The 27,935-nt window shown below is 35.2% G+C and overlaps 1 protein-coding gene and 1 long non-coding RNA gene across 5 annotated transcripts in view; one reads left to right on the top strand and one right to left on the bottom strand.

Annotated features, from left to right (window-relative positions):
- On the bottom strand, positions 1 to 26,682 carry LOC116304673 (galanin receptor type 1). Its single transcript, XM_031714431.2, has 4 exons — positions 26,606 to 26,682; positions 18,084 to 18,161; positions 7,960 to 8,210; positions 1 to 2,791 (listed from the first exon to the last, which is right to left on the bottom strand). The coding sequence occupies exon 4, from the start codon at positions 2,738 to 2,740 to the stop codon at positions 1,574 to 1,576; it is 1,167 nt and encodes a 388-aa protein (XP_031570291.1). The 5' UTR covers positions 2,741 to 2,791; positions 7,960 to 8,210; positions 18,084 to 18,161; positions 26,606 to 26,682; the 3' UTR covers positions 1 to 1,573.
- LOC116304674 (uncharacterized) overlaps positions 8,229 to 27,935 on the top strand; it is a 30,499-nt gene continuing 10,792 nt past the window's right edge. Inside the window, exons 1-4 of one of the 4 annotated variants that reach the window (XR_004198086.1) lie at positions 8,229 to 8,354; positions 8,429 to 8,511; positions 10,988 to 11,042; positions 25,190 to 25,238. This is a non-coding gene — a long non-coding RNA (uncharacterized LOC116304674). Of the gene's footprint in view, positions 8,355 to 8,428; positions 8,512 to 10,987; positions 11,386 to 24,028; positions 24,048 to 25,189; positions 25,239 to 27,935 lie in introns of those variants that run through there. The other 3 variants (XR_004198085.1, XR_016121571.1, XR_004198084.2) reach the window with 3 other exon arrangements.

Below are 27,935 nucleotides of genomic sequence, written 5' to 3' on the forward strand. Positions count from 1 at the left end.
TCTATTTTACTCATTTATTTATTCGATTATTCATTCATTTCTTTATTATTATTTTTCAAGTGCTTGGATATATATGTGTGTGTGTGTGTGTGTGTGTGTGTGTGTGTGTGTGTATACAGTCCTTTGACTAAGCGTTGTCGTTGATCGGATCATCCCTACGCGCCTAGACCGAAATGGATAACGAGTAAATTACCCAGAACTTGCGTCATTCAAACTGCTCGTCAGTTTAAATTTTCACCGTATGCTGGAGGCATGATTTTAGCAAATTAAATGGGATCGAAAAAAGCTAGCTCAAGACGTGTTAGACAACATGGTTGCGGCAGCTAGTAACTGTGAATCAATTATCCCCATGATCCTTTTCGGTCTACGCGCGTAGAGATGAAGCCGATCAAACGACAACAAGCTTTCCCACTAAAAATAGAAAGCGACTTTGTGCCTTTCTCAGTGATTGCCGTCAGTGATAGCCCACCCGTTGTTCGTCATGTTAATGGCGCGAAAACAACCTCTTATTGGTTGATGTTTTCATGTCATTGTGATTGGTAACGTTATGTACGCACACGTACAAATTGGTGCTCACAACAGCGTTAGAAATTATTAGACTACCACGTATCATTCTCTTTGTATAGGAAATCGCACGATCTCGAGTACAATTCGGAATTGATAGGTACGAGTGATGTTTTGAAAGTTCTAAAAATTGGTTAGCCTTTTAGGCGAGTTCAATGCAGAACTTTCAAAACGTCACGAGTATCTATCAATTCCTAATTGTACGAGAAGATCGTGCGATTTCTTGTTAATAATAAACTCAACAAAATTGAGCAACTTTATTGGGACTTACTAATTGGGACTCTATGGAGTACGATTTGGGAATTAATTGTACTCCTCTTGTCCAATCAGAATCGAGTAATTTTGTTGAGTGCATTATGAGAAATAAAATCTAAAATCAATTCGCAATCATCGAGCATACGCAGTGTAAGAATGTACAAATCGTACCTTGGTTTACGAACTTGAAAATAATACAAAAAAGCACTTCATATATGCCAAAATTGTCATTTCTGTTGTATTTTTTTGTCTCGTTCTGAAAATAATTCTTCAAATAATCTATCTTTAAGGAACAAGTATCATTCTATTCTATTATTATTATTAGTCATTAGTTACTGTTAGCGCTATAGATGTTTTACTCCGACGAAGGACTAGCGTCCGAAACGTCAGAAAGTTTTTTCATCTTTTCACGGTGTAAAATTTACCATTTTATCATTGCTATAGATGTGGTATTATTAAACCGTATTTTGCACACGGACAAGTTTTCAATACAGTGTTCATCTGCTGTAACAACTCACACTTGCATCAAAAGAAATTCACTCTCTGCCATTTAACCCTCGCTCTAGTTCCCGATCTGGGGGGGCAAAACAAAAGACTTTCCTTCTTTTGATTGATGACATTCTTGTTAAATATTAATATTTTTTATTATCTTGGCCCCAAGCTCCAAGGGACCTAGTGCAATTGGTCTACAGATAAAGCCATTTACTATATCCATGGTGAGTTGACATTAATGTTGGTAAAAAATTTTCATTTGCTAAAAAACGACAACAAGCTTCCGAGGATCGAGCTCAATAAAAATGCCTTTCCCGTTCCTTTCGCTCCTAGATCTAGAAGCTTTTCGCGATCCATCACCATTAGCAGTTAATTCATATTGTCTTAATGAATAAGTTTTTGCAGTTTGTGATGATGCAGTAATAAGTAGTTTTTTCCGCCATGCACAGAAGCGTTTACGGATGTAGTGTCGATAGCTCTCGTGAAGGGCGATGCACAAGCAAGGGTTGATACCACAGTTGGATAGAAACAATAAATGTGCAATAAACGCAAAGCTCCACGCCCCACACGGAAGTCTACTATCCCATATGTAATAAGACAGCATTGCCAATACCACGAGGGGTATAGTACTAAATAGAAACACTGTTACCATGACAATGACTTTACGAAAGACACGGATATCTTCTTTCCTTCTTTGCTTGCGCACTTGTGATGTTTGAGCGGATAAGCTTTGTTTTGTCTTGAGAGATATAACAAGCCATGAGTACAACACCATCATGAGGAGTACGGGAATACAGAATACAAAGATTAGGATGACTGTAATAAATGCTTTCTTCGACGTGGTATTGTCCAATGGCGACCAGTCGATAACACAATAATTGGTTCCATTTATTTGATAAACTCTGTAGATGTATAAATTCGGTGAACAAAGTAGGAAACTAAACACCCATATCAGAGCTATAAGGTATTTCCTGCGAGCCGCAGATATGGGTGACTGACGAAGAGAATAAACTATTGCCCAGAAGCGGTCCACAGCGATGACAGCATGGCTTATGATTGAAATACAAACGGAAAAATCTGCGAAGAAGAAGCAAAACTTGCATAAAAAGCTTCCAGTTATCCCATCAATGAGCCAGATACGTGGCTGTATGTAAAGCTCTACGAGAATCCGAGGAATAACAACAACAGCGACGAAGATATCCGATGCTGCCATGTTGGCAATGAAGATGTTGGTTGTTCGTCGCATGTTTTTCTTCTTGTAAACGATAATAATTATAAATAAGTTCCCAAGAAGCGCTGCCACCATGATAAGCAGGAGTAAAATTGTCTTGAACGCTTTGACGAACATCGTGTCAGTAGCACTTGCAGCACACGCCGCTCCCTTGGCCGGGGGTAGATACGTGGTGTTGTTCAACAATAAGTGCCTCATTTTTTCTCCTCCAACAAATCGAGCTCTTCGTTATGTTCAGCCTCTTTTAAACTAAAGAAAGAAATACAATTCCATAAGTATTAAGAACATAAGCCAATCTTTAGAATCTCTTTTCTTTTATAGCTTCAAATTCATTCGAAATGCAAATTCAGCGCAAAAAGGCCCAATTACCAAAAACGTCTCCCTAATGCTCTTACAGCTTATTATATTTTGTTATTGGAGTGGTTTGTTTTTCGCCGTCTAGCCTAGCTTTTTCGTAGCCGCCGTCGACAAATACAATTTTAATAAAACACTCGCTAAGCTTTTGCTCATCATTTTCCGCCAACCATTAAATTAAAAAAAAAAAAAAAAAAAAAAGATTAACACACACATATATATACATAACCAAGGTCAGATAAGTGTGTACCAGATTCGAGAACAATTAAATGTTGCCTTTAGGTCATGTGATTTTATATAAAAGTTGATAGCTAAAATGCAGCAAGTTCTTGCTTTTTTCTTCGACTCTCAGGTAATGACTCGGGGGGGGGGGGGGGGGGGGGGGGGGGGAATGCGTAAAAACAGACTACTAAAAAGATAGAAAAAACATACGCATGCGCATTGGTATTCAACTACTTATTTCATAAATAACAAGAGCTCGATTTTCAGATGCGGCTAGGCATCGACCAAAATGACCCGTGTTTCTTATGATTTATGAAGGGATAAAAGCGCTTGAACAACTCCACAAAGTTTGTTGTTGTAGGTAAAGAGTTTTAATTTACTTTCAGTTAGTAGCGGTGCAGATCGTGCTAATGGTTCGTTGGCGTCTTTTGAAGCGGCTGTCACAATGTTCTATCGATCTCTATCTTTGTTACTCGCCTTTATGGCAAAGCAAAACACATTATACTTTTTGAGGATAATACCAACCTTAAGCTTGATTGACATCTAGTTTTCCTATTGGCTAGTTATTTTAATTTAATGAATATTAATTACTGGTTCTCAGTTCCCCCAGGAAGAATTCGTGAATACTGAGGAGTTCGAAGTCATAACAAATCTTATGCCAAGATAATAAAAGTCGTTTGCTGTACATAGGTAGTTTATACCCTAAGATTAGTCGAGGTAAAATTAGTCTTGAGCAGAAACAAATAAAAAACTGTTCCGCACAAAACTTCTGGTGCCTGTTCCAGACCAAACAGACTTTTCCAGACCAAGTCAAACATAACAAGCGCAGCTCTAAACCGTTGTAAAAAAAATCTATCCTTTTAGCAATGACAGACCTGCTAGCTAAGACCACTCGTTTCGACAATAAATTTCAAGACTAAATCTAAAATTTTATATAGTACTAGTTGATAATAACAACAAGAAAACCAGCTGAAAGTACAGCCATCCATTCACTATTCGATCTGGATGCTTTTGGAAGTCATTGTGTTATCCGTACATTACCCTTGCAATAACGTCCAACGATTTACATGCAGAAATATTCTTTGGACATTGTTATTCAACTAGATTAGCTTTATAGTTATTTTTTTTTTCGTATTAATTTTCTATTGTGCAGTGTAAATATTTATAGTATAAGTAATAAAAATGATTGATTGATTGATCTTACTGATGATGATATACAATATCCCAAGCCAGACATCCTGGAATTCCCTCACCATAATCTTTTCTAATTCTAGTACAAAATTAAAAGTTTCATATGTCAACTCATAAAGTTCTCTTATGATCTTCATATGTATTTGTTCTTTCAATGAATAATCTGTTCTTGAAGTTCAAGAGGAAGTGCATTAATCAAAATGTTTTGCACAATTCTAATTGCGTTTCAGGAAGTCAAAATCATTTTTCACATTTTTAGGCACTGCGACATCATTGCTGTCAAAGCGGGAGATGGAAAATGACATTCAAACTTGACCATGTGCACTAACAGGTCACGTGACACTACCCCCTTAAAGCGAGCAGCTGTGTCAAAATGAACATCTGAAAATGAAATGAAGACCACGATATAAGTAATAAGGAGGTGATGTTTCAGTTCATATGGCATGCGAGCAGGGGAGATAACTGCTTGTTTTAAGGGGGTAGGGTCACGTGAAAACATCGCGGGGTCAATGAGCGCAAAACTTCGTCTCAATCTTTGAATTGGCTTGTTATTTGAAGAAATCGATCTATATCTTGAGGAAATCGTTTAAAATTTCTCAAGAAAAAAGCTTTTAATAAAGTGGTTCATTTTTCGTCTGCTGCGGACACATCAAAATCTTCCGTCAAACGTCTTCGGCTCCCTACTAAGGCACAGTTAGTTATTTTGTTTGCGACTTCATTTAGCTGTATTTATAACTAGTTCTGTCTTGATCTGAATACTGATTGTTTGTTTGCTTGCAAACCTATCCTAAGGGGGTCCTAAGTTTATCAATTTGTCTTTCAAACGGCTCGATAATTAAACTGAATGGATTGATTGATTCAATTCTTTTATATAAAAGCTAGTCACAAGTTAAGGGTGTTGATCGTCCTTCACAAATAAGTCCGTGCCAGAAGGAACACAAAACCTTTCCTTAGCCTGTGTGGTTGTCACTAGAAGTTTCTTACTCGACCAATGTCCTTACTGACGTCTGTCCTTTAAAAGGTATTTCTCCGAGTTCTAAGGTTTCCCTACTTCCGCAAAACCTAACACTGATCTAAATGGCTATTTCGAGCTGTGAGGTAATTATGGTCTGAGATCAGCCCAGAGGCTGTTTCAGGGTTTAATCTGTGAGTTAGCCATGCCCTGACTTAGATCAACTCAACTCTATGCCGTAAAACGGTACTTGTCAAGTACAATCGCGACTCTCATCTTGCGCACACACCGATATTAAGGGCACTTCGCTATTAAGAACAGCAGAAAATCCCTGCCGAAAAAAAAAAAAAAAAAAAAAAAAAAAGAAACTGATCGACAAAGATATGACCGTAATTAAGTTTCGCTATTATGAACGACAAATTAAATGACGACGGTCACGAGGGTTTCCGCTGTAACGGGAGTTGACTGTATTTGATTCACCGACACAAGTCTAAAATCCATTGAAAGTGGGAAATATCAGTATGTGTATGTGCAGACTAGGAAGCAAAGTGAACGAAAAATCCCAAAACGGTTAAGAAGAAGACTAAAATTCAAGTTAAATAGCAGCTTGCAAAGCGAACGACAAAGAAAAACAAAGGTTTTAAGTAAAAATAAACAAAAACCGTCCAGCAAACTCGGAGTAATGATGTATCTAAAATCCAGGATATGATGTTAATGTTTCCAGTTGCCTTATGAAGCGAAATTAAACGGAAGCGTTACAGTTGAGAAGATATTTAGCCTCTCTTTAAAATACCGATAGCGAGCAGTATATTGAGAAGCAAAATAGAATATTAAGCATAGGTAGTGTACTCTGCTAAAGCGCCGAATCTCACTACTGAAAGGTTTTTCTCTAAGTGGGTTCTGCGATTTTCCTCCGCGTCTGTAAAAATCAACATCTATTTTCTAATATGATGATAGAACAAGGGGTTATTTGCTATGTACTCCAGCTATAATAGTGTTACCCCCGTAAAACAAGGAAAAGTTAGTTATAAATGATCAATTTAGTTCGATGGTGTCCTTACTTCACAGACTTCTTCAGAACTGTACTTCAAAGGTCTTGGTGCTCAGTGTCCTTTCGTACTTGGCAATCGCAGCTGCGAGAAAAATATTCCCCTCCTTCGTGTTATGAACAAAGGAGCGAAACAACTGCTTTACATGCAAACTATGACTCCTCTCTTACCCTGTACAGGCAAACACGCTAGTCTTACGGACGTCACTCCTTTTGTCATGGCAACGAACAAAAAGGGATATTTCAAATCGTTTTATCGGTATTAATTTATTTATATTGTTATTTCAAGAAGATTAATTTTGAACCTCTCTACTTTTTAAATCAATTTCCCATTGAAGAGAGTTTTATTTAAGGTTAGATAAGATTTAGTACTGTTAATTGGGTCTATCATCATTGACCATCATCAAAAAATCACTCGATGATAACGAGGTCAGGAATTAAAGAAAAGAAAATACTGGATCAAGCTGTCAAACGATTGGAGGGAGTGGAAAGATTTTTATTGAAACATGGTATGAAAAAAATAGACCTTTCCCGAATATACTCAAGTGACCACGAAATGGTTGCAAGTCGAGGTTGATAAAATACAGTAAATGTATGAACACCTATATGCCTAACAGTGATGTTTGATCGCGCGCATGTCTCTTTACTGTATGTGACATGTATACGTTGAGAGCTTTAGAGCACAAGAAGCAGTATTAGCAACACAAGGCTTAGCCAAGTGCTTCTCTCTACCTTTCGTATTATTTCTTTTGTATCGTTTTGCGAGTGCTCTACAGCTTACAGAGTGCTTATAGCACGAAAAAGAGGCATAAGCAGCCGTTCTATATATATATCTTTTATAAATATCCTTCAAAGATTCTGCCTGAGCGTGTCTCTGTTCTCTATTATAAACACGGTAGCCAGCCAATCAGTGCGCGCATTATATTTCAAATATTTTTATCCAAAAAAATAGCACGCGCATCATATTTTAAACTTTAAAAATATATTTAAAATGCGGCTGTAAAATAAAAAAATCTTAATGATAATCAAATTTTCTCTTGATTAGTACTAAAGAGTCCAATTTTCGTTAGGCATTTTTATCCGTATTTCAGACAGTCAAAAGTTTGAGACAGATAAATCCCTTGATATGTGAATTGGATAATTTAATAAAGTAGGAAAATATAAGTAGAAGTCTTATATTACGTCTATTTTAGTACATCAGTGTTTTGAAAAGGGTTCTGAGGCCGCCGCGTCAGTCTCAGTCAGATGCTAAGCTACTTGATTAGGCGACAGTTTTCCATCGAATAGCTTAAGTCATTCGTCTCTAGCAAATTTGACTGGGGCTAGAGTAGCCGAAGGGTGATTACTTCGGCAAAATTCGATATCATTTAAAGCTGCATGATTGATTAGATACAGTTTCCAAATACTGTGGCACGATATATATATTTACACATATATGATGGTTTATATGGAAAAATATAGAACGTCTATTCTATTGTCAATCGGCACGGATAGTTGCTGTTATAGACAAGAAAATACAAAAATGAACAATCTAGTTTCTGTCAACGGTTAATTAGCAATATAATCAACGCTTGATTATATTTATTTCAATTAGAAATTGAAAGAAATTGAAATACGAATTCACTGAAAACAAGATGTTTGTATACTTACTGTCTTCACTCAATTCGTTCCATCATGGCAGCTTCCCTCCAGTCATAAACAGTCAACAATACTTTGCATTGACCCAACCATGCAAACGATTCCTTCCGCTGTTTCAGTCTTATATCAGCAGTCTTAATTCTAGATCTTTTGTTAAGTAATGACCGGTGACTGATTTTTTTTTCCAGTTGCTTATCACGATTCACACGCGTCCAATGCGTCAGTAAGCAGAAAGCCTTGACACTCTTGATGATCTAGTTACACTGTTGAAATAAAGGTATCCATATTAAGTAATTATTAACTGCTTGGAAGTTCTTGATAAATACGCTTGCAACATGATTTTTTATTAGCATATCAGTCAAAGGCAAGTCCTCTATACTGAAAGCAAGCTGAAGGCCGATGAATAGGTGAGCCAACATCTATAATAGTTTTTCAGCACAATCTGAATCATGAAAGATTTACATTACGATTATTACAATAGACTACAATACGTGCTGTGAATGTCGTCAAGGGTTGGTCGTATGTGTGCAAGAGCAAGACGGATGGAGCCTACACTTTAAGGAGGTTAGAAAGTGTTTTGTCCTTCACATACACTTACAATTATGAACTAAAAAAATTAATATGGCTATAATATCACAGCAAGTAAACCCGGAAAGCCAAAGACTATGAACCAAATATCACAATGAGCATGAAAAAATGACGTAAGACGTTGCTATGACAACATCATGTCCCTTGGTATGCCATCAAAAATGTTTATTTAAAAAATCATAACTCAGGAACCAAATGATGAAATTTTTTGAAAACCAGAATATTAAAAGTTTGTATCGTAATCTTCTTTTTGGCAAAAAAATAAAAAATAAAAAAATCTGTAATAGGGAATTCGTAAAAATCAATAAAATTTGTTTGGAATAATTCCCTCTTACAGAACTTTTTATATTTTTCTTTAAGTTTTCAAAAACATAAACTAAAGCCATATGCAAAATTTTAAGAAATTTCACCACAGGGTATTTTATTTTTTTCAGTTTGAATATTAAAAATTTATAGAGCGCGCGCGCACTCAAGAAAAACCGTTTCGAGCCTCCTTAATATCCTTGTCTAAGGACTAAGAGGACTAAGAATTTGGGCAAAGACCTTTTTTACTTGAAGGAAACAGTACTCAGATCTAATCTAAGTTTAAAGATCACTGCCGAAGCCTCGAGCCTTTCATCTTGTTCAGTTTAGCTTCTAAAATTAGAGCAGAACAATAGGTTCGACTACATGCGCCCTTTAGTCACCATCATCTCTTTGTTATCGATTGTCGGTGAACGCAATGGAAATTTTTTTTCTCGAAAATCCCGGCACCTAAACTATAGTCAGTTTATTTGACGTTCTAAGGCACTTTAATAGCAAATATGTCAGCTTATTACAAAACACACCCATGCAACATTGCTAATTGCGCCCTTTGAATAATCAACAAGTCCGCAGTAGAACATGTAGATCATATAGTAGACAAAACACACTTGAAAAGATTTTGAAGTGGTACATCGAGTTTCATCAATATCAGACAAGACCAAGTTCAACATTCTGATAACTACTTTAGCAATCTTGCAGTGTGCAACGAAAACAACATACAGTTCCTTAAAATAATTGCTGGGCATTTTGATTGGATGATCGTTGCGTTCACGTGATTCGTTTAAAACTAAAAATAATTAATTCCAATAAATAATTACTGAATTCCGACGAATATTTAATTCCAATAAATAATTAATTCCAATAAATAATTAATAAAAATAAGAATAATTATATCCAATAAATTACTGAATTCCAAATAATTACTGAATTCCGACGAATATTTAATTCCAATAAATAATTAATTCCAATGAATAATTAATAAAAATAAGAATAATTATATCCAATGAATAATCAATTGAATAAATAATTACTGAATTCCGACGAATATTTAGTTCCAATAGATAAATTAATTCCAATAAATAATTAATTCCAATAAATAAATTAATTCCAATAAATAATTAATTCCAATAAATAATAATTTATAAAACGCCTCGATCGCCCTAAAATTTATCAAAAAGAAGGCGTTTTTTAAGAGTGAAATCAAATGAAGAGTTAGTATATCTTTGAGTGCAGCGATGAATAATAACATCTATTATAATATCATTAAACAGAATAAGACCTTTGTTTATTTTGCCGCGTTCCTTCTCTCGCGTAAGATATTTTATTCACTCAATAAAACGGTTCGTCTTAGGAGGATAACTTATATTCTTGTAATCGTTTCTCGGCCGATCAATCGATTCATTAATAACATGGCCATACATTCTCATAAAGAAAACTAAACTGCTAAATACCCGCAACTGGATCTGTGAGTTAGCCGTGCCGAGTCTTCATGATCAGCCAAGGCTGTGGTTGTTTCAGCAGTTTGACCCTTGACGTGGGTCCTGCACGACTTTAACCCTCCTAGATGTTGTTTCAGGGTGTGATCTCTGATTTAACGTGGACCGTGACTTAGAACAGCCCAGAGGTTGTTTCAGGGTTTGATCTGTGAGTTAGCCGAGCTCTGACTTAGATTTTGAGCATGATTTGATTTTTCAGGGTATCGATACAATCAGAAGTGAAACATTACTTTACCCCCCTGCTTGCTTCATTTGTGCAGCAAGACTCCTTTATCGAACATTTAAAAAAAATTCCACCCGTTTCATTATTATTCGTCGAGACTCTTAGTTGTTTCTTCCTATTATCTAATGTCTTAGCTTAATATTTTACTTCTGAGTTCTTCAATTTATTGGGCCTAGTGAACAATAAGAAAATCTATCTCTATTCATGTAAATAATATCTGCTCTATTTCTAATGCCGGTTTGTGTTCCGATTAATGGTCAGTAAGACAGGATTGGTTGATCACCGAGGTACCCAGCCGTGTTTAGAGATATTTATTAAGTCATTTTTTAGATCCAGTTTCTCCAGTTTTTTTCGCAGTATGGTAAAAATAACTAAAAAAAACTAATAAAAAATTAATAATATTGGAAGTAATAATGTGGTTTGTTTGCAGGTACAATCAGCTAATCTTGATTCCAAGCGATGAACTTCCAATAAGCGAGTAGCAGGTGATGTACTTAGTATGGTGTACTAAATATAGACTACATTAGTGTAGTGCTATTCCATTGAAATTTATAGATTCATATATTTAAGGAATATCATTAAACGCGCGCATGTCTCTTTACTGTGATATTTAACACGCTGGGAGCCGTTGTAGAGTACGAGAGAAGCAAACTTTACTAATTAAAAGCACTTACAGCTCCTACAGTATTTATATCATATTACAGAGACATAAGAAGCCGTTTTATTCCGCTTTAAAAAATTTTTTTTTTCAACGGTCTTCTAGAAGCACTTCAAAATTTCTTTCTGTTGCCTCTTTACACTATAAATAAAACATTTCATTTATTTCAACTATGTTGTTGAAGATTGCGATTTTCGTCCATAACCACCTGACAGTTATATTTGTATATATACAGCCATATGCAAAAACTTTGACCCTTTCGTACATATATACAAGTAAATCAAAAATGCATCAAAAATGATGGGATGTCACACCTTTTTTTGTTTTGTTTGTTTGTTGTTGTTTTTTTCGAGTTGTCTAACACTCTGAAGGCTTTCTGAATAAATAGTTTTATCATATAATTAGCCATAAAATATCTATTTCTCCGTTTTCGAAAAACTGATATTTTCACATGTGAAAATATCATCGTTACCATGTGTATCTAAGCTATTAGTTTGTAAATAAAAGCCTTTTTATAATCATAAAAAGCTTGTTAAGTTGATTTTATGGATAATTATATATTAAACAGAATATTAAATGGGCGCTTGGAGATACGAAATTTATCTTCTCGTGTTGAAAATCTCTGACGAGTGAGCGCAGCGAACGAGTAAGAGTTCTTTTTTGAACACTCGAAGATAAATTTCGTATCTCCAAGCGCCCATGTAATATCTTCTATTTCTTTTTTGGCGATAACCTTTATTTTCTATGAAGTTAAATATGATTTCCTTATGTGGCTCACACTCAAAAACTTTGACCCTTTCGTACATATATACAAGGAAATCAAAGATTATAAAACTAATTTATGTTAATTACTAGGGCTTCTGAAAAAATAGTTTTCTTTTTTGTAGATAACCATCATTTTCTCTGAAGTTAAATACAATTTTCTTATGTCGCTCACAATTAATAATAATAACCTTTTTGCACTTACCCATATAGTGAACATTGCCTTTTGAGTTTCAACACAGATAATTCTCTTATAACAGTGTTTCTGATTACTAGATGAAAATGGTGACGCCTTTTGTAAGTGCTCTCTGGAAAGTTCGCTTTGGGATATAATAATATTATCAACATACTATTGAACTGAGATACATATCGTAGTTTTATTTCTAACTCTGTTTCACGAACGTGCAGGATTGATAATCAGTATTAACAATGATTCATGTTCTTTTGACGTAATCCATTTTCCGATCTATTTAAAAGTGCCGAGTTAAATGGATTACAAAAGTCATCGAGGATGTAGATTTTTTACGTTTTCATTCGATCCCTTTTAAGCTTGGTGAATACAGCGATACAAAGCCAGCCTTAGCTTATGTTTTGTTCTAGTAACAATCTTAACTTTTTATACAAGTCGATGGGAAAATTTGGATATATAAAGGATATTACACGGTGACGCGAAGATATGAAGTTGATCTTCGAGTGATAAAATATTTTTTAACACGCGAGAAGGAAAACTTTAAAAACCGTGAATTTTTCTTGTTATTTTATATAGATACCTTTACAAACAAAAACTTGTTGAAAACATTGGAAAACATTGGGAAAAATAAACTTCATCGATATCTTCATTAGTGAGGAGATGGAAAATATATCACTAACGTCCCGGATGTAGTTCGAATGAAATATACATACTGAAGTGGCGTATTTCACAGTAAAATATTAAGAGAGAATTCTTTTTGTATTCAGTGAGCGCCAAAAACTTTTTTCTTGAAGAAAGGCTGTTCTACAAGGCTAAAATCTTGTTATTCAGAAAGTTTAACTTGTTTGGAAGTGGAGATGACCGATAAAAGTGGAATCAAAGTGTCACATGACCCAAAGCAAAAATTTTATTCGAAAATGAGGTTTAGGCCTTCATTTGCTTATTTCCCATATATTTTCTATAAAAAAAACTGACAAAGCAACATTCTAACACAAATGCAACAAAAGCATTTTAGTTTGTACAATTGAAAATAACCGCTTCAAATAGGCATTTTATCATAGTACATAAGTTTCTAACGGTTTAAAAAAGGTTTTGAGTGTTCACCCAAAACGGAAAATTGGGATCAAAACTCATAAAATCTAGTTTTTGGCGCTTTTTTGCCATTATTGCTCATTATTGAAAAAAAATTTCCTCTTAATGTCTATAATGTATTATGATTGTGAACGAAGACCGTAGTTTAGAGAATTCACCTTTCTTCTTAAGTAGAGTTCTTGAAATTAGACCGTACTTACTCTTTTTGACTTCTCTGGAATGAACCATAAAAATAAAAAAAATCAGGAGCATGAATGTGTGCAAGAACGTTTAGTTCAACATTCCCTCTTTCCACTTTTAAAGGCTCTCGTGATACTGTCCTGAATTTATCAGTTCAAATTTCATTTGATTGTTTATGATTGTTGTTTGTTTTTAAGAGTGTTGGCAGTTTCCCAATGTGTGTTTTCCTTCTGCTAAAACGTCAATTTGTATTCAAACAATATATATAGCAGTAATTAGAGAAACCCTTTCAAGTGTTGCCTGCTGTCATAAGTGAGACATCTGAGGATATTACATGAGCGCGAGTGTTGAGAATATTTCTCACGAGTGAACGCATCGAACGAGTGAGAGATCTTTTCAACACGAGAAGATCAAATTTGTATGTCCATGCGTCCATGTAATATTCTGTTTGTTATATAAGATATTCGATAAAAGTACTTCCAACACAAACATATAAACTTGAACTATTTATTATTAATCAACAAACATTTGGAACATCTTCCTATAAATTGAATTTGAAATCTTAAAGATAATGAAACTTAAGCTTCAGTAATATTTCTTTAATGAAGACTCAAATCAAACAGTTCAATGATACAACAATTTCTTAATTAAAAATCACTGTGTTGGCCATGGATTAACCTTGCTAAATACAAACAAGAAAAATATATGAGATTTTTAGAATTTACAAACTTTAAAATTGGATTTACCGTAATTGAAAAATGGCGTTCAAAACTCGACAAAATATCACAAAGCGAGGACAGTTCGTAGTCTTTCCCCGTCCTTGTTCTTGCATTTCATAAAAATGAGAAAACAGGTCAAAGTTATCATTAAAGGTCTCGTTTGCCGGCGATGGATATCACATTTTTGATTGAATTAAAGAAACCGTGAAGGCCTAAATGTGATTGGTTGATGAGAACGTAGTCATGGCAACGGTGATATCTTCACATGTGACGAATATGATATCTTCACCGAGTAGAATGTACGATATTTTAGACACCGGATAAATCCTGATATTTCATCGATATCTATATAATAAACTGATCTCCTTTATACTTTCTTTTGAGTATACAGGAGCCGGAACCCATCAAAGTATTCCATTTAATTTAACTAAAATAACCGGGTCTCGCGTACTCTTTAATTTCACTCTCAAACAATGGCCATGTTTTTCAACTGAGTCGAGAGCTACTTTTTGTGACTTCAACTGAAACTGGAAGCATTTAACTTGCAATGCTTTCCCTTTAAATTCTATTACACTCAAATCAATACAACTTAGAATACACTCATAAAATACAAACGTAGAAAAATGCCTAAAATAAAGTGAGAGTGCGGTTGACCAAAGTCTGCAGTACAAGTAATGAAGAGCACTGATAGTCTGAGGAGGTAAAGGGCGTATCTTTATCTACGCACCTGGCTCGAGAGAAGCCCTTGCCTTCTCGCATCATAAAAGTAAAAAAAAAAAGCTTTACCTTTACCGTTTTACCATCACGTATGACAATAATCTTAATTTTTCTATACTTACATAATAATGATTAATAATAATACTTTTATTCTTGCTTATTACTAAGATATCTCAATGTTCTTACACTGAATATAATTAATTGAATAAATAAATAAATAAATACATTTAAATAAATAAATATAATCTCGTATATAGTATTGATCGCATGTCTTTTTTTTTTCGAGCTTTAACCTTCGATTTCGGAGATGCAAAATAAATAAATCGTAATATGACGATGAGAGTAATTTTGGAAAAACGAGCATTTCATTAATTATCATCGGAAACATAGATATGTACAAACAGTAACAGGAAACGTGTTGATAAACATAAAGATGGTGCCGAGGTCGTACATCGCTTATCAGTTAGAAAGGAGGTATATGAAATAGGAAAAGGAATAAAACTAAAAATCAACCTTGGAATAAAATTTGGCTGCATGCAATATCTTACTTTTTACGTCAGTTAGTTAAAATCAACGTACTCTACTGGACGCTTTTATTCAATTCAGTTTGTCAAAGAAAACTTATTCTGCATGACACCCTATCTTTGCTCTCGTGGATTTATATTACAATCTCTAGTGTTTCCGACGGAAGTTTTTTCGTTTACTAATGTACGTATTATCTACTTATGCTTTTTTCCTCTTTAGAATGTAATTTACCAACGATTTTGCGCTCAGTGGTAGATTTACGGTTTTTAAATTACCGACTGCAATTTAACAACAACAATTTAAAATAAGACAAAAAAAAAGTAGTACACAAATATGGAAGAAAAAACAATAAATTTAAGAAAATATAACTATAAAAACTAAAAAAAGTAAGCGAAAAGAAACATCACCTAAATTAAGTCTAAAACAGAATTGAAACTAACTGAAAGAAAGAAAGAAAATATAAACAATGAAATGGCCCTCGAAAACGACATGCCCTGAAAACTAAGAAAGAAAGAATAGGAATGAATGATCATGAATGAATGAATGAACCAATGGATGGATGGATGGATGGATGGATGGATGGATGGATGGGTGGGTGGGTGGATGGATGGATGGATGGATGGATGGATGGATGGGTGGATGGATGGATGGATGGATGGATGGATGGGTGGGTGGATGGATGGATGGATGGATGGATGGATGGGTGGATGGATGGATGGATGGATGGATGGATGGATGGATGGATGGATGGGTGGGTGGGTGGATGGATGGATGGATGGATGGATGGATGGATGATAAATTTTAATGAGCACATCAATGATATATGTAAGAAGGCAAGTCAAAGGGTTGGGGTAATCATGAGAAACTTAATTCCCACCACTGCAAAGTTAGTACTTTTCAAAACAGCCATCTTACCATATTTAACATATTGCCATCTAGTATGGCATTTTTGTAGGGCTAGTGATACTCGTAGGCTGGAGAGAATTCATGAAAGAGGATTAAGTGCCGTTTATAGGGACACAAATTCCAGCTTATTGGCTTATTCAGTTATTGAATAGGGCGAATCTGCCTACACTGTTAATTAGACGTCTTCAAGACATTTGTATTCTGATGGATAAAGTTAAACACACCAAGATGTGTTCCGAAGCTATTACTAACATGTTCAAACCTCGTGATTCTTGTTACAGCCTTAGAAACTCAGATTTTCTTATACCTAGATTTAACACAGTCACGTTTGATAAGCATTCCCTTAGATATCTAGGTCCCATACTGTGGAGCAAATTAGACAAAAAAGACAGATTAAGCAAATCTTTAGGTGATTTTAAAAATCGCATCCGTAAAAAAAACTTGACATCTTTAATTGACAACGGATGTAGAGGGTGTTTTTTATGTAATAGTTGAAAGGCTGATTAGGATTTTTATTACATTATTATCAAAACATTAAAATATTTATATCTTATATTTTATATTTATGAAATAATTTTTAGTACTTTATTAAATTCATTTTACTAATTTTTTAGCTAGTAATTTTCTTGACACGTTAATAAAGTATCTATCTATCTATCTATTTATCTATCTATGAATGAATAGATGAATGAATGAATGAATGAATGAATGAATGAATGAATGGTTGGATAGATGAAGGAATGGACGACTGGACGACTGGACGACTGGACGACTGGACGACTGGACGACTGGACGACTGGACGACTGGACGACTGGACGACTGGACGACTGGACGACTGGACGACTGGACGACTGGACGACTGGACGACTGGACGACTGGACGACTGGACGACTGGACGACTGGACGACTGGACGACTGGACGACTGGACGACTGGACGAAGGAACGAACGAACGAACGAATGAATGAATGAATGAATGAATGAATGAATGAATAGATGGATGAATGAATGAATGAATGAATGAATGAATGAATGAATGAATGATAAAATGGCATGCTTTTTGTTGCGTGTACTACGAGAGTACCTAGAAATCCTTCAGAACTAATTACCTTGTTTGTGTTAATGCTAAAGCTTACGATTCTGTTTCAGACACTTATATCATTTTTATTTTTCAAACGCGAACGAAATGACGTCATCCATCGTCTTTTCACGATAACGAGAAGTCTTCAAGTCACGTTCCGTTGAAGTCTTGCATGTCAAAGTTCATTCGTAATTTGTAAACTTTCGATATTCCAATACTAGTGAGTGATCAAGCACAACTCAATCCGAGTCGAGGCTCCGGGAAAACAAACAAACAAACAAAAAACAAACAAACAAACAAACAAACAAACAAACAAACAAAAACCGACTACATTATTGTTTCCCCTGAGCCTTGACTCGGTTGAGTTGTGCTTGACCACTCAACCAGAATATCGAACGTAAGGTTGGCTACTTTTGCTTGTAAACAGATACTTGTATATACACTAATTCGAAGAATCGTTGAACATAGAAGCTGAGACCGAAATGGCACATGGGAAATGACATAATTATATTATAATTTATTCATTAGCGCCATCCATGCAGTCGGTTTAGAATGCCAAACGCGTATTAAAAACAGTGGATGATGCCTTGTTAAGCTATGAAGCACTTTTTTACAGCAATATGAATATTTATATATAGTACAGCCAAAAACTTTGGCCTTGACCTTTTAACCTATTAAAATAGTTTCTTTACTGACCTGACACTGCTGTTTGTGTTGCTATTCTGTTTTCATGGTGAATAGTTTCTACAGTGCTACTGTAGTTTTCTGGTGAGTCTGTAAGGTATAAATATGATATTAAATTAGAATACATTTAAGTGCAGGGATATGGTTAAATTAATTGATGACATGCATGGGTTATGGAGAGATTTGAGAGCACGACTACTAGAATACTTAGTCAATGCTACACACTGGTTACAGTACGACTACTAGACATAATACTTAGTCAGTACTACACACTGGTTACAGTACGACTACTAGACATAATACTTAGTCAATACTACACACTGGTTACAGTACGACCACTAGACACTAGGCTTGAGTCACTTCTTGTCTCGTTTCACCTGATTTTCATCGGATTTGAATGTTGGTATTTGTTGATAGTTAAGCATGTGCTTACTGATCGATCGATGAAACAAAATAACTGAATTTAAAGCTACGAGCAAGAGTTATAAATAAGAATGGATGTCAATTAATTCGGTCACGTGAGTAATGTTCAGTATCTCAATCGTCAACCCAAAACGTGACTTTAGCCATCTGCAGTTTCAAGCATTGAAAGAATGGAACAATCTGAGTGACACCCTTAAACAGTGTTCTAATATCAACCATTTTAAATCGAATTTCTTTTAAACCTGTAAACCTAAATAATTTGAACTTTTCATCTTTTACAATTTTACATACTAGTAATAATGATGTTGACTTTTCAGTAACGAGCTGGTTTCGATATTCAACCTCCAAATTCTCTTTTTGCATATTATTGTAAAAATATCTTATTTATCAGGACGTAACCTTCTTGATAATCACATTTATAAGTGAAGAAGCTTCCTGTTAAAATATGAATGTAAATAAATAAATATAGTGACATAGAAATGACTTCACTGTAAAACTAAGGTGTCACGAACACTGTGAAAATTGCCATTGGAATAAAAATTGATAATAAATTATTGTAGCACTGTTATCAACCTCTTATTAGGCCCCGTCCACACTATGCCGGATAAATTTGAATCCGAATTTTTATATATTCGGTTAGGCCTACCGTCCACACTAGTCCGGGCGAACCCGGAACAATTCTTCACCGAAAACGAATTTTCGAAATGGAACCGAATAAATAAAAATTCGGATTCAAATTTATCCGGCATAGTATTATAAGGCATGGACGGAGTCTTAGAAACGTATTTTTTTCCCAGTTCGGTGATGAAAAGTGACACTTCAGTTTTGCAAATTTTTTCGATTCTGATTGGCTAATTTTTTTTCTTCAGATCATTTGTCCATAAAGGAATAGATATCTGGTTAAGAATGACGATATGATAAGAATTGGTATTTGTTTATCAGATTATCTTATATAAGTAAATAGGGTTATATCTTGCATTGTTTGACGTTCAAGCCTGATGTCCGCAGGCAAAGACACAGGAGTTGACGACAGTGATTACAGTAATCTTGATGGCAAAATGGCGGATACCCTGAAGGATGATAAGTGTAATTGTACTATTAAAGACGTTGGCAAGCAAAAAAATAAACCTTTAATATTTGGTGTCCATGAGATTAACTTTAACTCTACGTCTTTCCGGTCACGTTTTACAGCAAACGTATTAAATGTTTTGCATGATTTATCTACATCTCTTGTTTTTGATCAAATAAATATATGTGTGCCCTAACACTAGGGTCACCCGTACCTGTAAACCAGCGGTAATTCCCAGAAGTTGGCAATATATCTTACGTACTTCAAAGTATTTCAATATCGAAAATATCAGGTACTTGATAATGAGTACACCAGTCTCAATGACCGGCTTAGTTTAATCTCCTTTTACTACACTTAACCACTAGCCTTAAGTAGGCTTTCAACTACCAATGCAAAGTTCTTATAATGTAGATCGCCTTTGATTATATACATATTTAGTATTTTTACACTTATAGTACACTCAACAAAATTACTCGACTCTGATTGGTCGAGAGGAGTACAATTATAGCGTTAATTGTACTCCGTAGGAGTACCGAATTAAGTCGCTATGGCAACACGGCCAAAACAATGTCAAAACAATTATTTTCTATCATTTTGTACTTAAAAAGCATAAATAAAATTTTAAAGCCGTAAGAACTAATCTTTTTTATGCATTTCAGTTGCACGATGGACTGGAAATCGGCCGCCAAATAGACAACGATGAACGGCGTCGCTTCGCATTTTTTACTGAAATTTTGTTGAGTGAACTATAAACAAAAAATCACACGATCTTCTCGTACAATTTGGAATTAATAGACACTCGTAATGTTTTGAAAGTTCTTTAATTGTACTCGCCTAAAGGCTCGTGCAATTACAAGAACTTTCAAAACATTACTTGTGTCTATTAATTTCCAAATTGTACTCGAGATCGTGCGATTTCCTATACAAATGAAAAGAATTCGAACGAAAAACGACTTCCAGGTCCCAATCAATAATTACTTCAAATATTTTTCTGTGTCCTTTCTTCATAGCATGATTTTCTGTTCATATATCTAATTGTTGAAGGTAGAGAATAAATCCTGGGAATACGTTGTGGCAAGATTTTAGCTATCTTTTTGTGATTGGACCCGGAAATACGTCACAACTTGAAAGCCCTATATAATGATTCCGGCGCGCTCATTTGTCATAATTTACGTCTTATGCTGTTAACGCACGCGCACGCTTGTTTATCGATGTGTGCAGACGTAAATAAAATTCGGGAAAATACTCGCGTCTCGAAAAATATTTCCCGATCTGATGTACTTCGCCCGTTTGAGAAATAATCGTTAAAGACTGAAAAGGCGCTAAATAAATAAAAAGAATTCATCGCTATAACATAACTCGACAAAAACTAAGTATATGTGTAAACCAGTAAGTTTATCATGGGAATATAAAACTATTACTATTTTTCCCCTTTAAAATTGGCGACCACAGGTCTATAGTAAAATGAGGAAAATCGGGGTCTATTACAAGTGAAATAGGCACCTAGTAATTGGTGGACAAGACTACTAATATTAAAAATAATTTGATCGTATTGAAGTATTTTTAGGAAAGGTAAGTCATTTTTGCATGAGTGTTTAAAGTGTAAATAATTCATAAACAGTGGTACATCCACCGTATATCCTTTTTTCTATCGAACCCGCGCATCAAAGCATCTGGCCTTCGTTGCCTCTAATTTTTGATGCTTGGTACCAGACCCCCAAATTTCACTAGGTTTATAAAACACTGGGATCTAATAAAGGTTTTGGTGGGAAAATGTAACATCTTTTGCGCAAAAAAAAAAAAAAAAAAAAAAAAAAAAAAAAATCCCGTTGTTTTGCAGTTTTTTGCAAGCACAGTTTTCCGTTAACAACAGATAACCAGAATCTTGTTTAACATCTTTGTTCGATTGTTAGTTTGTCGCGGCTCGGGTAAATGAAGAGAATAGAAACCTGACCGGCACTAAAAACACAGTCCACAAGAGACCCTGGTTTTCCAAGAATTACAAGCATGTTGGCTTACGAAAAAATTCTATTCTTCAGTCTAGGATGCGATTTTGAACCGATCGGGGAAATCTCTTGTCTAGCGATACTTATCTATCCTTATATGTTTCCACCTGCAGCCACTATAGACTATCCTTGAAAATGCGAGAAGCATGAATTGTCTGTTATTGGTAAAAAAACAAATTCGCTCAATAGAAGAAGGCCAGAAAAAATGTCGCGCTTGACAGAGCTTTTTTTTGACATGGAAACGAGGATTCACGGCCAAGGCTTTTGTCGTCTATTCCATGTTCTCGCCTCAGTTTTCGATTTACGACGTCTTCACGAAATTTGAATTCCAAAGCACTGATTGGTTCCGAAGTATTCTATCGGTCTAGCTTTGGCATTTCCGGAAAATGCAAATGAAAATGCAATATTCAGTCAACATGAATCAATATAATAGTTCCCTGCAGAGTTTTCTGTGTCATCTTGGAAGGTGAGGACCATGCCCGACCTTTGCATCGAAGCGAGATGAACGCAATGCAATGATAAATACACGTGAATAATTGTCCAAGGTGTTAAAAAAAAAAGATCTCTTTGTAAGCTTACCGTTCGTCTTGCTTCGATGCAAAGGCACGACTACCTTTTCAAATGGCGTAGGGAACTGTGAAGGGGCTATTTTGTATTATTTGTCATCTTCGCGTGCAGTAATAATCGTACTTGTTAATAATTGCACTGTAGTCTCGATATTATGTCTTCAAGTAATATAAAATATTCTAATGAGATTATTTCGGTCGATAAAGCGCTTTTCAATAAGACAAATTTTGTGCGGAAGTCATAAGGAATTTAATCAGCCCTGGCTGTCTGGAATGGGGATCTCTGACACGTATTCCTATCGAACTTTATTTATGGGTACTTGATCTGATAAAGAGATTTGTAAGTTTTGTAAGGCTTGACTCACCTTATTTCAAGTTATTTTATCTCTCTTTGTGCGTCATCGTTTTTCCTTATACATTAATTACTAGCAGTATTCTCGAATTGTTCTTGCAACAGAAGTAATAAGCAATGAACTATATCAAAATCACTAGAGTTTTAAAAGGGTTGTGAACGAACAAACATACGCACAAATAACAGCATGTGACGTACTTTATATGACGTAATGATTGTGTTTGGTCGAATCTTTCCAAATTCATGCAAATCTTAACCTTGAAAATATATTATTAGCGGAGACAGAACGTCTTTTGTGAATCCTATTTCCGATGAATATTCCGGCAGAACAAAAAAGCGACAAGCAGTGATGAAATTAGGACGTTCACGAGCAAATGAAGTCGCAATCATTTCTTTGAAAATTGGCACGAACACACCCCGTTTTTTTATTTTTATTTTATTTTTTCTTTACTTAACGCTGTGGAAATATGGTATTCATCAAGGCCAAAGAATAAAAATAAAAAATACAGAAAATGAATTTATGTCCGTCATGTATGACTTTCTCTAACATTTCTGAATTACAAGCATGTGAGTAGGAGTTAATGCGGCTTAGGAATTGTGAAACTTTAAATCCATGTGAAGCAGTCACAATGTCAAAATGCGTACAATTCGAATTCGTTAACAGGTCAATCATTCCCTTGCAATCAGAATTTTTCTTAATATACTTTTTTGTAGATTTTGGTAGTATCTCGATCTTAAGACAAAGAAAAAGGGAGATCACCGAATCCGTTTCCGAGATATTTTGCCGTAAAGAAGTGAGAAAAGGAGAGTTTTTTTTGATATTTTGCCTATCATTTTCTTTCGTTTCATATTAATTGTTTCTTTAGGATTTGACATTTTAGTTGTTAATCTTTGCAATTCTACAGCTAGTATTTTGTATATTTTGTCAAATTTGTTGTTGTAAATGAATTCTGAAAAACCTCTTGGGTAAGAATCAATTAGGCTTATCGTGTTTTATTATATAGTTACTATAGTACGTTGCCGCTGATTGGTCGAAAACTGTGCTATTATATTTTAGTGAACGAAGTACAGTGATGACGCCATCCGCGCGCACGAAGTGCTGCTAGATCCTGCGACCGTCTTTCTTTTTGCGTAAATAAATTCAATTCAATTCAATAAAACAGCTTTTTCTGTGGTCCATCCAGAAATAAAGCACTTAGGAAGCGCCGTAAGCAATCAAGAAGTGTTTGAAGACCTCGTCTACGGCGCGTTCCGGCTTCTCCTTATACACTTCTTTCGTGCTTACGCCACTTCCTATGTGCTTTACTGATTATTGAACGGAGCTCAGAAAAAGCTGTTTTATTTGTTAAGTATTGTACTACCATTCAAATGACAAACCATAAATGCTCCCGCACTAAAATTAATCGAATTTGAACAAGTCAATTGTACTTGTAAGTAAAAATAGAGTATATGTCATATCTTTTAGCTATATCTATTTTCTAAATTCCTCAAGAAATTTGGAGATACTGATCAAAATACTGGATGCTTTGGAATACTTTCAGATTCATTACAGATCCTACGACTGGCTACTTTTATTTGCCAAATTAGTCGAACATGTCTTCATTAAGTGCTAAAGCAATACCTTAGTGTTTATATTATTATCAGGGTGTGGAAGGGCATTTGCGGGATCCGGGAAACCGATAACATATAGCCCGGGATCCGGAAACTAGAAAACAATCTTAGTCCCCGTCCACAGTATGCCGGATAAATTTGAATCCGAAATTTTATTTATTCGGTTAGGCCTACCATCTACCTAGTCCGAAAATGATTTTTTTCGAATACGGTCTCCAGAGTGGAACAATTTGAAAACGCCGGCTAGCCGTATTAGTGTGGACGAGAACATTTCGTATCCGAATTTTTTCGAATATGATGACGTCATGATTGTCATGTCGTGATATTGGCAGCTGCCGTGACTCGGGGATTGCCGAATTCAGTGTTCGGGATGCGGGATTTTGCTTTCCGATTTTCGGGAAAAACGTGAAGACATTAATAAGTAAAACAAAAAGTGAAACAAAAAGTGAATGTGCTAAATTGGGTCGTCGCATATACATCTCGCGGGACGCCGGATTTCGACAATACTTGAGATTTTGTGATTCGAGATCTGGACCCCCCTCCAGCCCCTGTATTGTAGTAGTACAAGTATAATCATGATAAGATGCAAATAAACCAGTCGAAACCAAAGAAAACAATAATAGGATCTTCAATAATAGCTCTGGATCCTCCTCTGGTTCTCTGCCTTTACTCGATGGCTTTTCTTCAGGTTCTAACTGAGGTTTTCCTTCCTTCCTCCACAAGACCTAACAAGCTCAATTCCAATTTGACCTGTGGGTTAGCCAAGCCCTGATTTCGATCGACCAAGTAGTTAATTTAGGGTATCGATACAATTTTATTTTTTTCAATGAATTTTAATATTTAGCTGGTAAGATAAACTGAGGCAATCAACTCGCAAGCCACAATAAGCGTGCATGCAGGATGCTTTAAAATGCATTTAAAATGTATCGATTTTCAGTCAAAATCACAATATAACTATTTAGTCTGACTTTAACTTCCGGCAGGGGCGGCGGAAGCTGAAAAAAATTTTTTTGGTTGGGGGGGGGGGGGGGGGCACTGAAATATTATATTCAACGCTATGTGATAATGACCGCTGTTTTGTTTTATTGCAGAAGCATGCGCTGTAAAACTATGACTGAGAACCAATATTTCGTGGACCCCACGGTTCCGCCGCCAATGTCCGGTAAAGAAAATCATCCACACATTCTATTCCTTAAACTTCCTAATTCTCCATCCATAATTTAATCAATATTAATCGGTTAACATTAATTTATAAACAAATGACGTGACATGATTTTCCCATCAACGTCAACAACCTTTTTAAAAATATTTTGACGCAAACGATATGATGAAGAAGGCCAATTCATGTCGTCTTTCGGGTCGGAATGATTATCTCTTGTGTCTGCAGATTGACATTGTTAAAACCGCCTGTTGTGCGACTTATAACGCAGCAATGATATCTTGAATACATTTTTCCGGTGCTTAATTTAGCAGAGGTGGTTTAACAGCACTTAAAGCTACAGACTGTAGAAAACCTCTAGCTGTTCCCATTAGATCATTTTAATCTGTAGTCATGAAATAGGCTTAAGGCTTTACCAGAACATACCGAATACTTATTCAGTTTGGCTGACATAAGAAGAAGAAGAAAATATGACGCCGTATTCGATTCATCTAGTCTTACCTTTCTGCCATGCTAGCACTGTATTTACGATTTAACCGTCGCTGGGGGCATTTTATCAAGAAAATACAGTACATTGGTAACTTTTATAGCCAAGTAAAATGCGCTCGTTTAAAAATCAATTGCTGAGGTCCGAGACTTCCTAATGTTTGACTATAGTAGATAAGAAATACTGAAAATGAATCGATTATTTCCTAAGTCCACACATCAAGGGTATTTAACAGGAAATTTCAAGTTTGCTCTGACGATGTCAATATTCCATCATTTCTACTGCTGCTATTCTCGTTTTCTTATTCATCTCACATCTCCCGCCATTCCCCAGCATTAGAAAATCCTTCACAATCTGTATTTTATTATAAATATCTTCGTTTATCGTTTATCCGTCGATGAAGGAATTTAACGATATGTTTTCTATTCAATGGTGTGTTTTGTTTGCATCGCTCTACTGTGAGTGACTGTGGCAGGTCCAAAAGCTGAATGAGATAAGTCGACATACTCATTGGAATTAGCCCGACATGGATCCTTTATATAAACAAAAAAAGAACGCATAGAAATGAAAAGTTTGAGGTATTGAAAATATATGAAAATATTACACAAAAAGGACTTTTTTTTGGGTTGAAAAAAATTTGTTTTTTTCCACTTTTTTCCAAAGTATCAGGTTTCTTTTCCGCTTTTCGCTGCATTTAGCGGTATGTGATACGATTTTCTTCAAAATCCCCTTGTTTGGCAAAAAGAAGGTACTTGAAATTGAATACTTTAGAACGTGTTCAACAGCTTAGTAGCGCTAGGTTTTAAGCCTTTAAAAGCAATGTCCTTCGTTCAAGACGATATTATAATATCATAACATTACCGATTTTGAAGCACTTGGTATCCGAGATGCTTGCCTTCTCTCAGTCGCTTGCGTGCTTACTCCAGACATTACTCGATGTTCAAGGCTTGGTTTTAAGGGATTTTTTTATTTTGTTCTGTGCGAAGATATCGAATAACTTGAGATACGAGAGCCAATAAAAATTCGTCGTGAACTGAATCGAGTATCCCGGATGTAAATTAAAGTAGAAATCGTTGGTAGTTTGTCTTTAATCTATTTTAAATAATCTTGAATAAAGTCGAAACTTTTTGTCTCCATGACGAATTAGAAATACTTATCAAACTCATCACTGGTATTAATTTTAGGGGGGGAAAAGAATACAAACTTCTAATCCCCTAAATTGACAGCGAAACATTACATTTAAATCTCCCTGTTCAGTTACAATATGACTGAAATGTCCCTTACACTTTTGACATTTTTTGTTTTAGATTTTTCGTTTGTAAACAAAGAAGCACCGGCAAAAGCATCTAGATTCATATCTTTTGTGGTAGAATAAACATGAAATTTTCCTTAAGTTCATGGCATGACAAAATTAAGAGCGGAAACTAGGCGAAAATAAACAAATGGAAGTATACTTACTTGGAAAAAAATCAATAAGAATGTTTAAGAATAGCCGTCTAAATCGTAAAATGAAATAAACGTCAAGCCTTCGTTATTTGCTATTTGATTTAAGTGACATGATCTGACTGATTTAGAAGCGAAACGTGCGATCGGAAAGAAAACAAACTTGAAAAAATTATGAAATGCCAATATTTAAAGAATATTATGATATCATACCCCATATACCCACTTGTCGCGCAGTCCAAACAGAAAAGTATAGTACTTAGAATTTGATTTTGTTTGGAATTCAAAGACGTGTTAGGAAAAAGAGAGCTCTCTTGAAAAATACCCCAAAGATATTTTGAAACATATCGTAAAAAATAAAATAAAAAATAGAAATCGCAAAATAGAGGAGGGGGGAGGGGGATCGGAAGTGACTTTAGAAATGACTGAAGTTCTTCTGAACTGAGACCATATGGACTATTACACATGATTATATCACTTCAAATAAGTATTGAACTTAATTCCATGTTATTTGTTATTTACATCTGTTAAAGGTATATTAAATAAGTCTACTCGTGTAATAAAGAAGAAAATCTCTGCCGTTTATCTGTTCTGCTTATCATTTAATGGGCTTGGGGATTTTATCCTACAAGATAAGAACAATGTAATTTCTTAACTCGAACTTTAATTCCTTTCCGTTGCTAAGTTACCGCCGGATTTTTTTTCTAAAATAATAGGACTTGTGTAGCAGTATATATTGGTGAATATT

This window comes from Actinia tenebrosa, unplaced genomic scaffold, assembly GCF_029948245.1.
Source record: "Actinia tenebrosa isolate PJP-AT-01 unplaced genomic scaffold, QUT_ActTen_1.0 PGA_scaffold6__47_contigs__length_16458017, whole genome shotgun sequence".
Classification (NCBI taxonomy): domain Eukaryota; kingdom Metazoa; phylum Cnidaria; class Anthozoa; order Actiniaria; family Actiniidae; genus Actinia; species Actinia tenebrosa.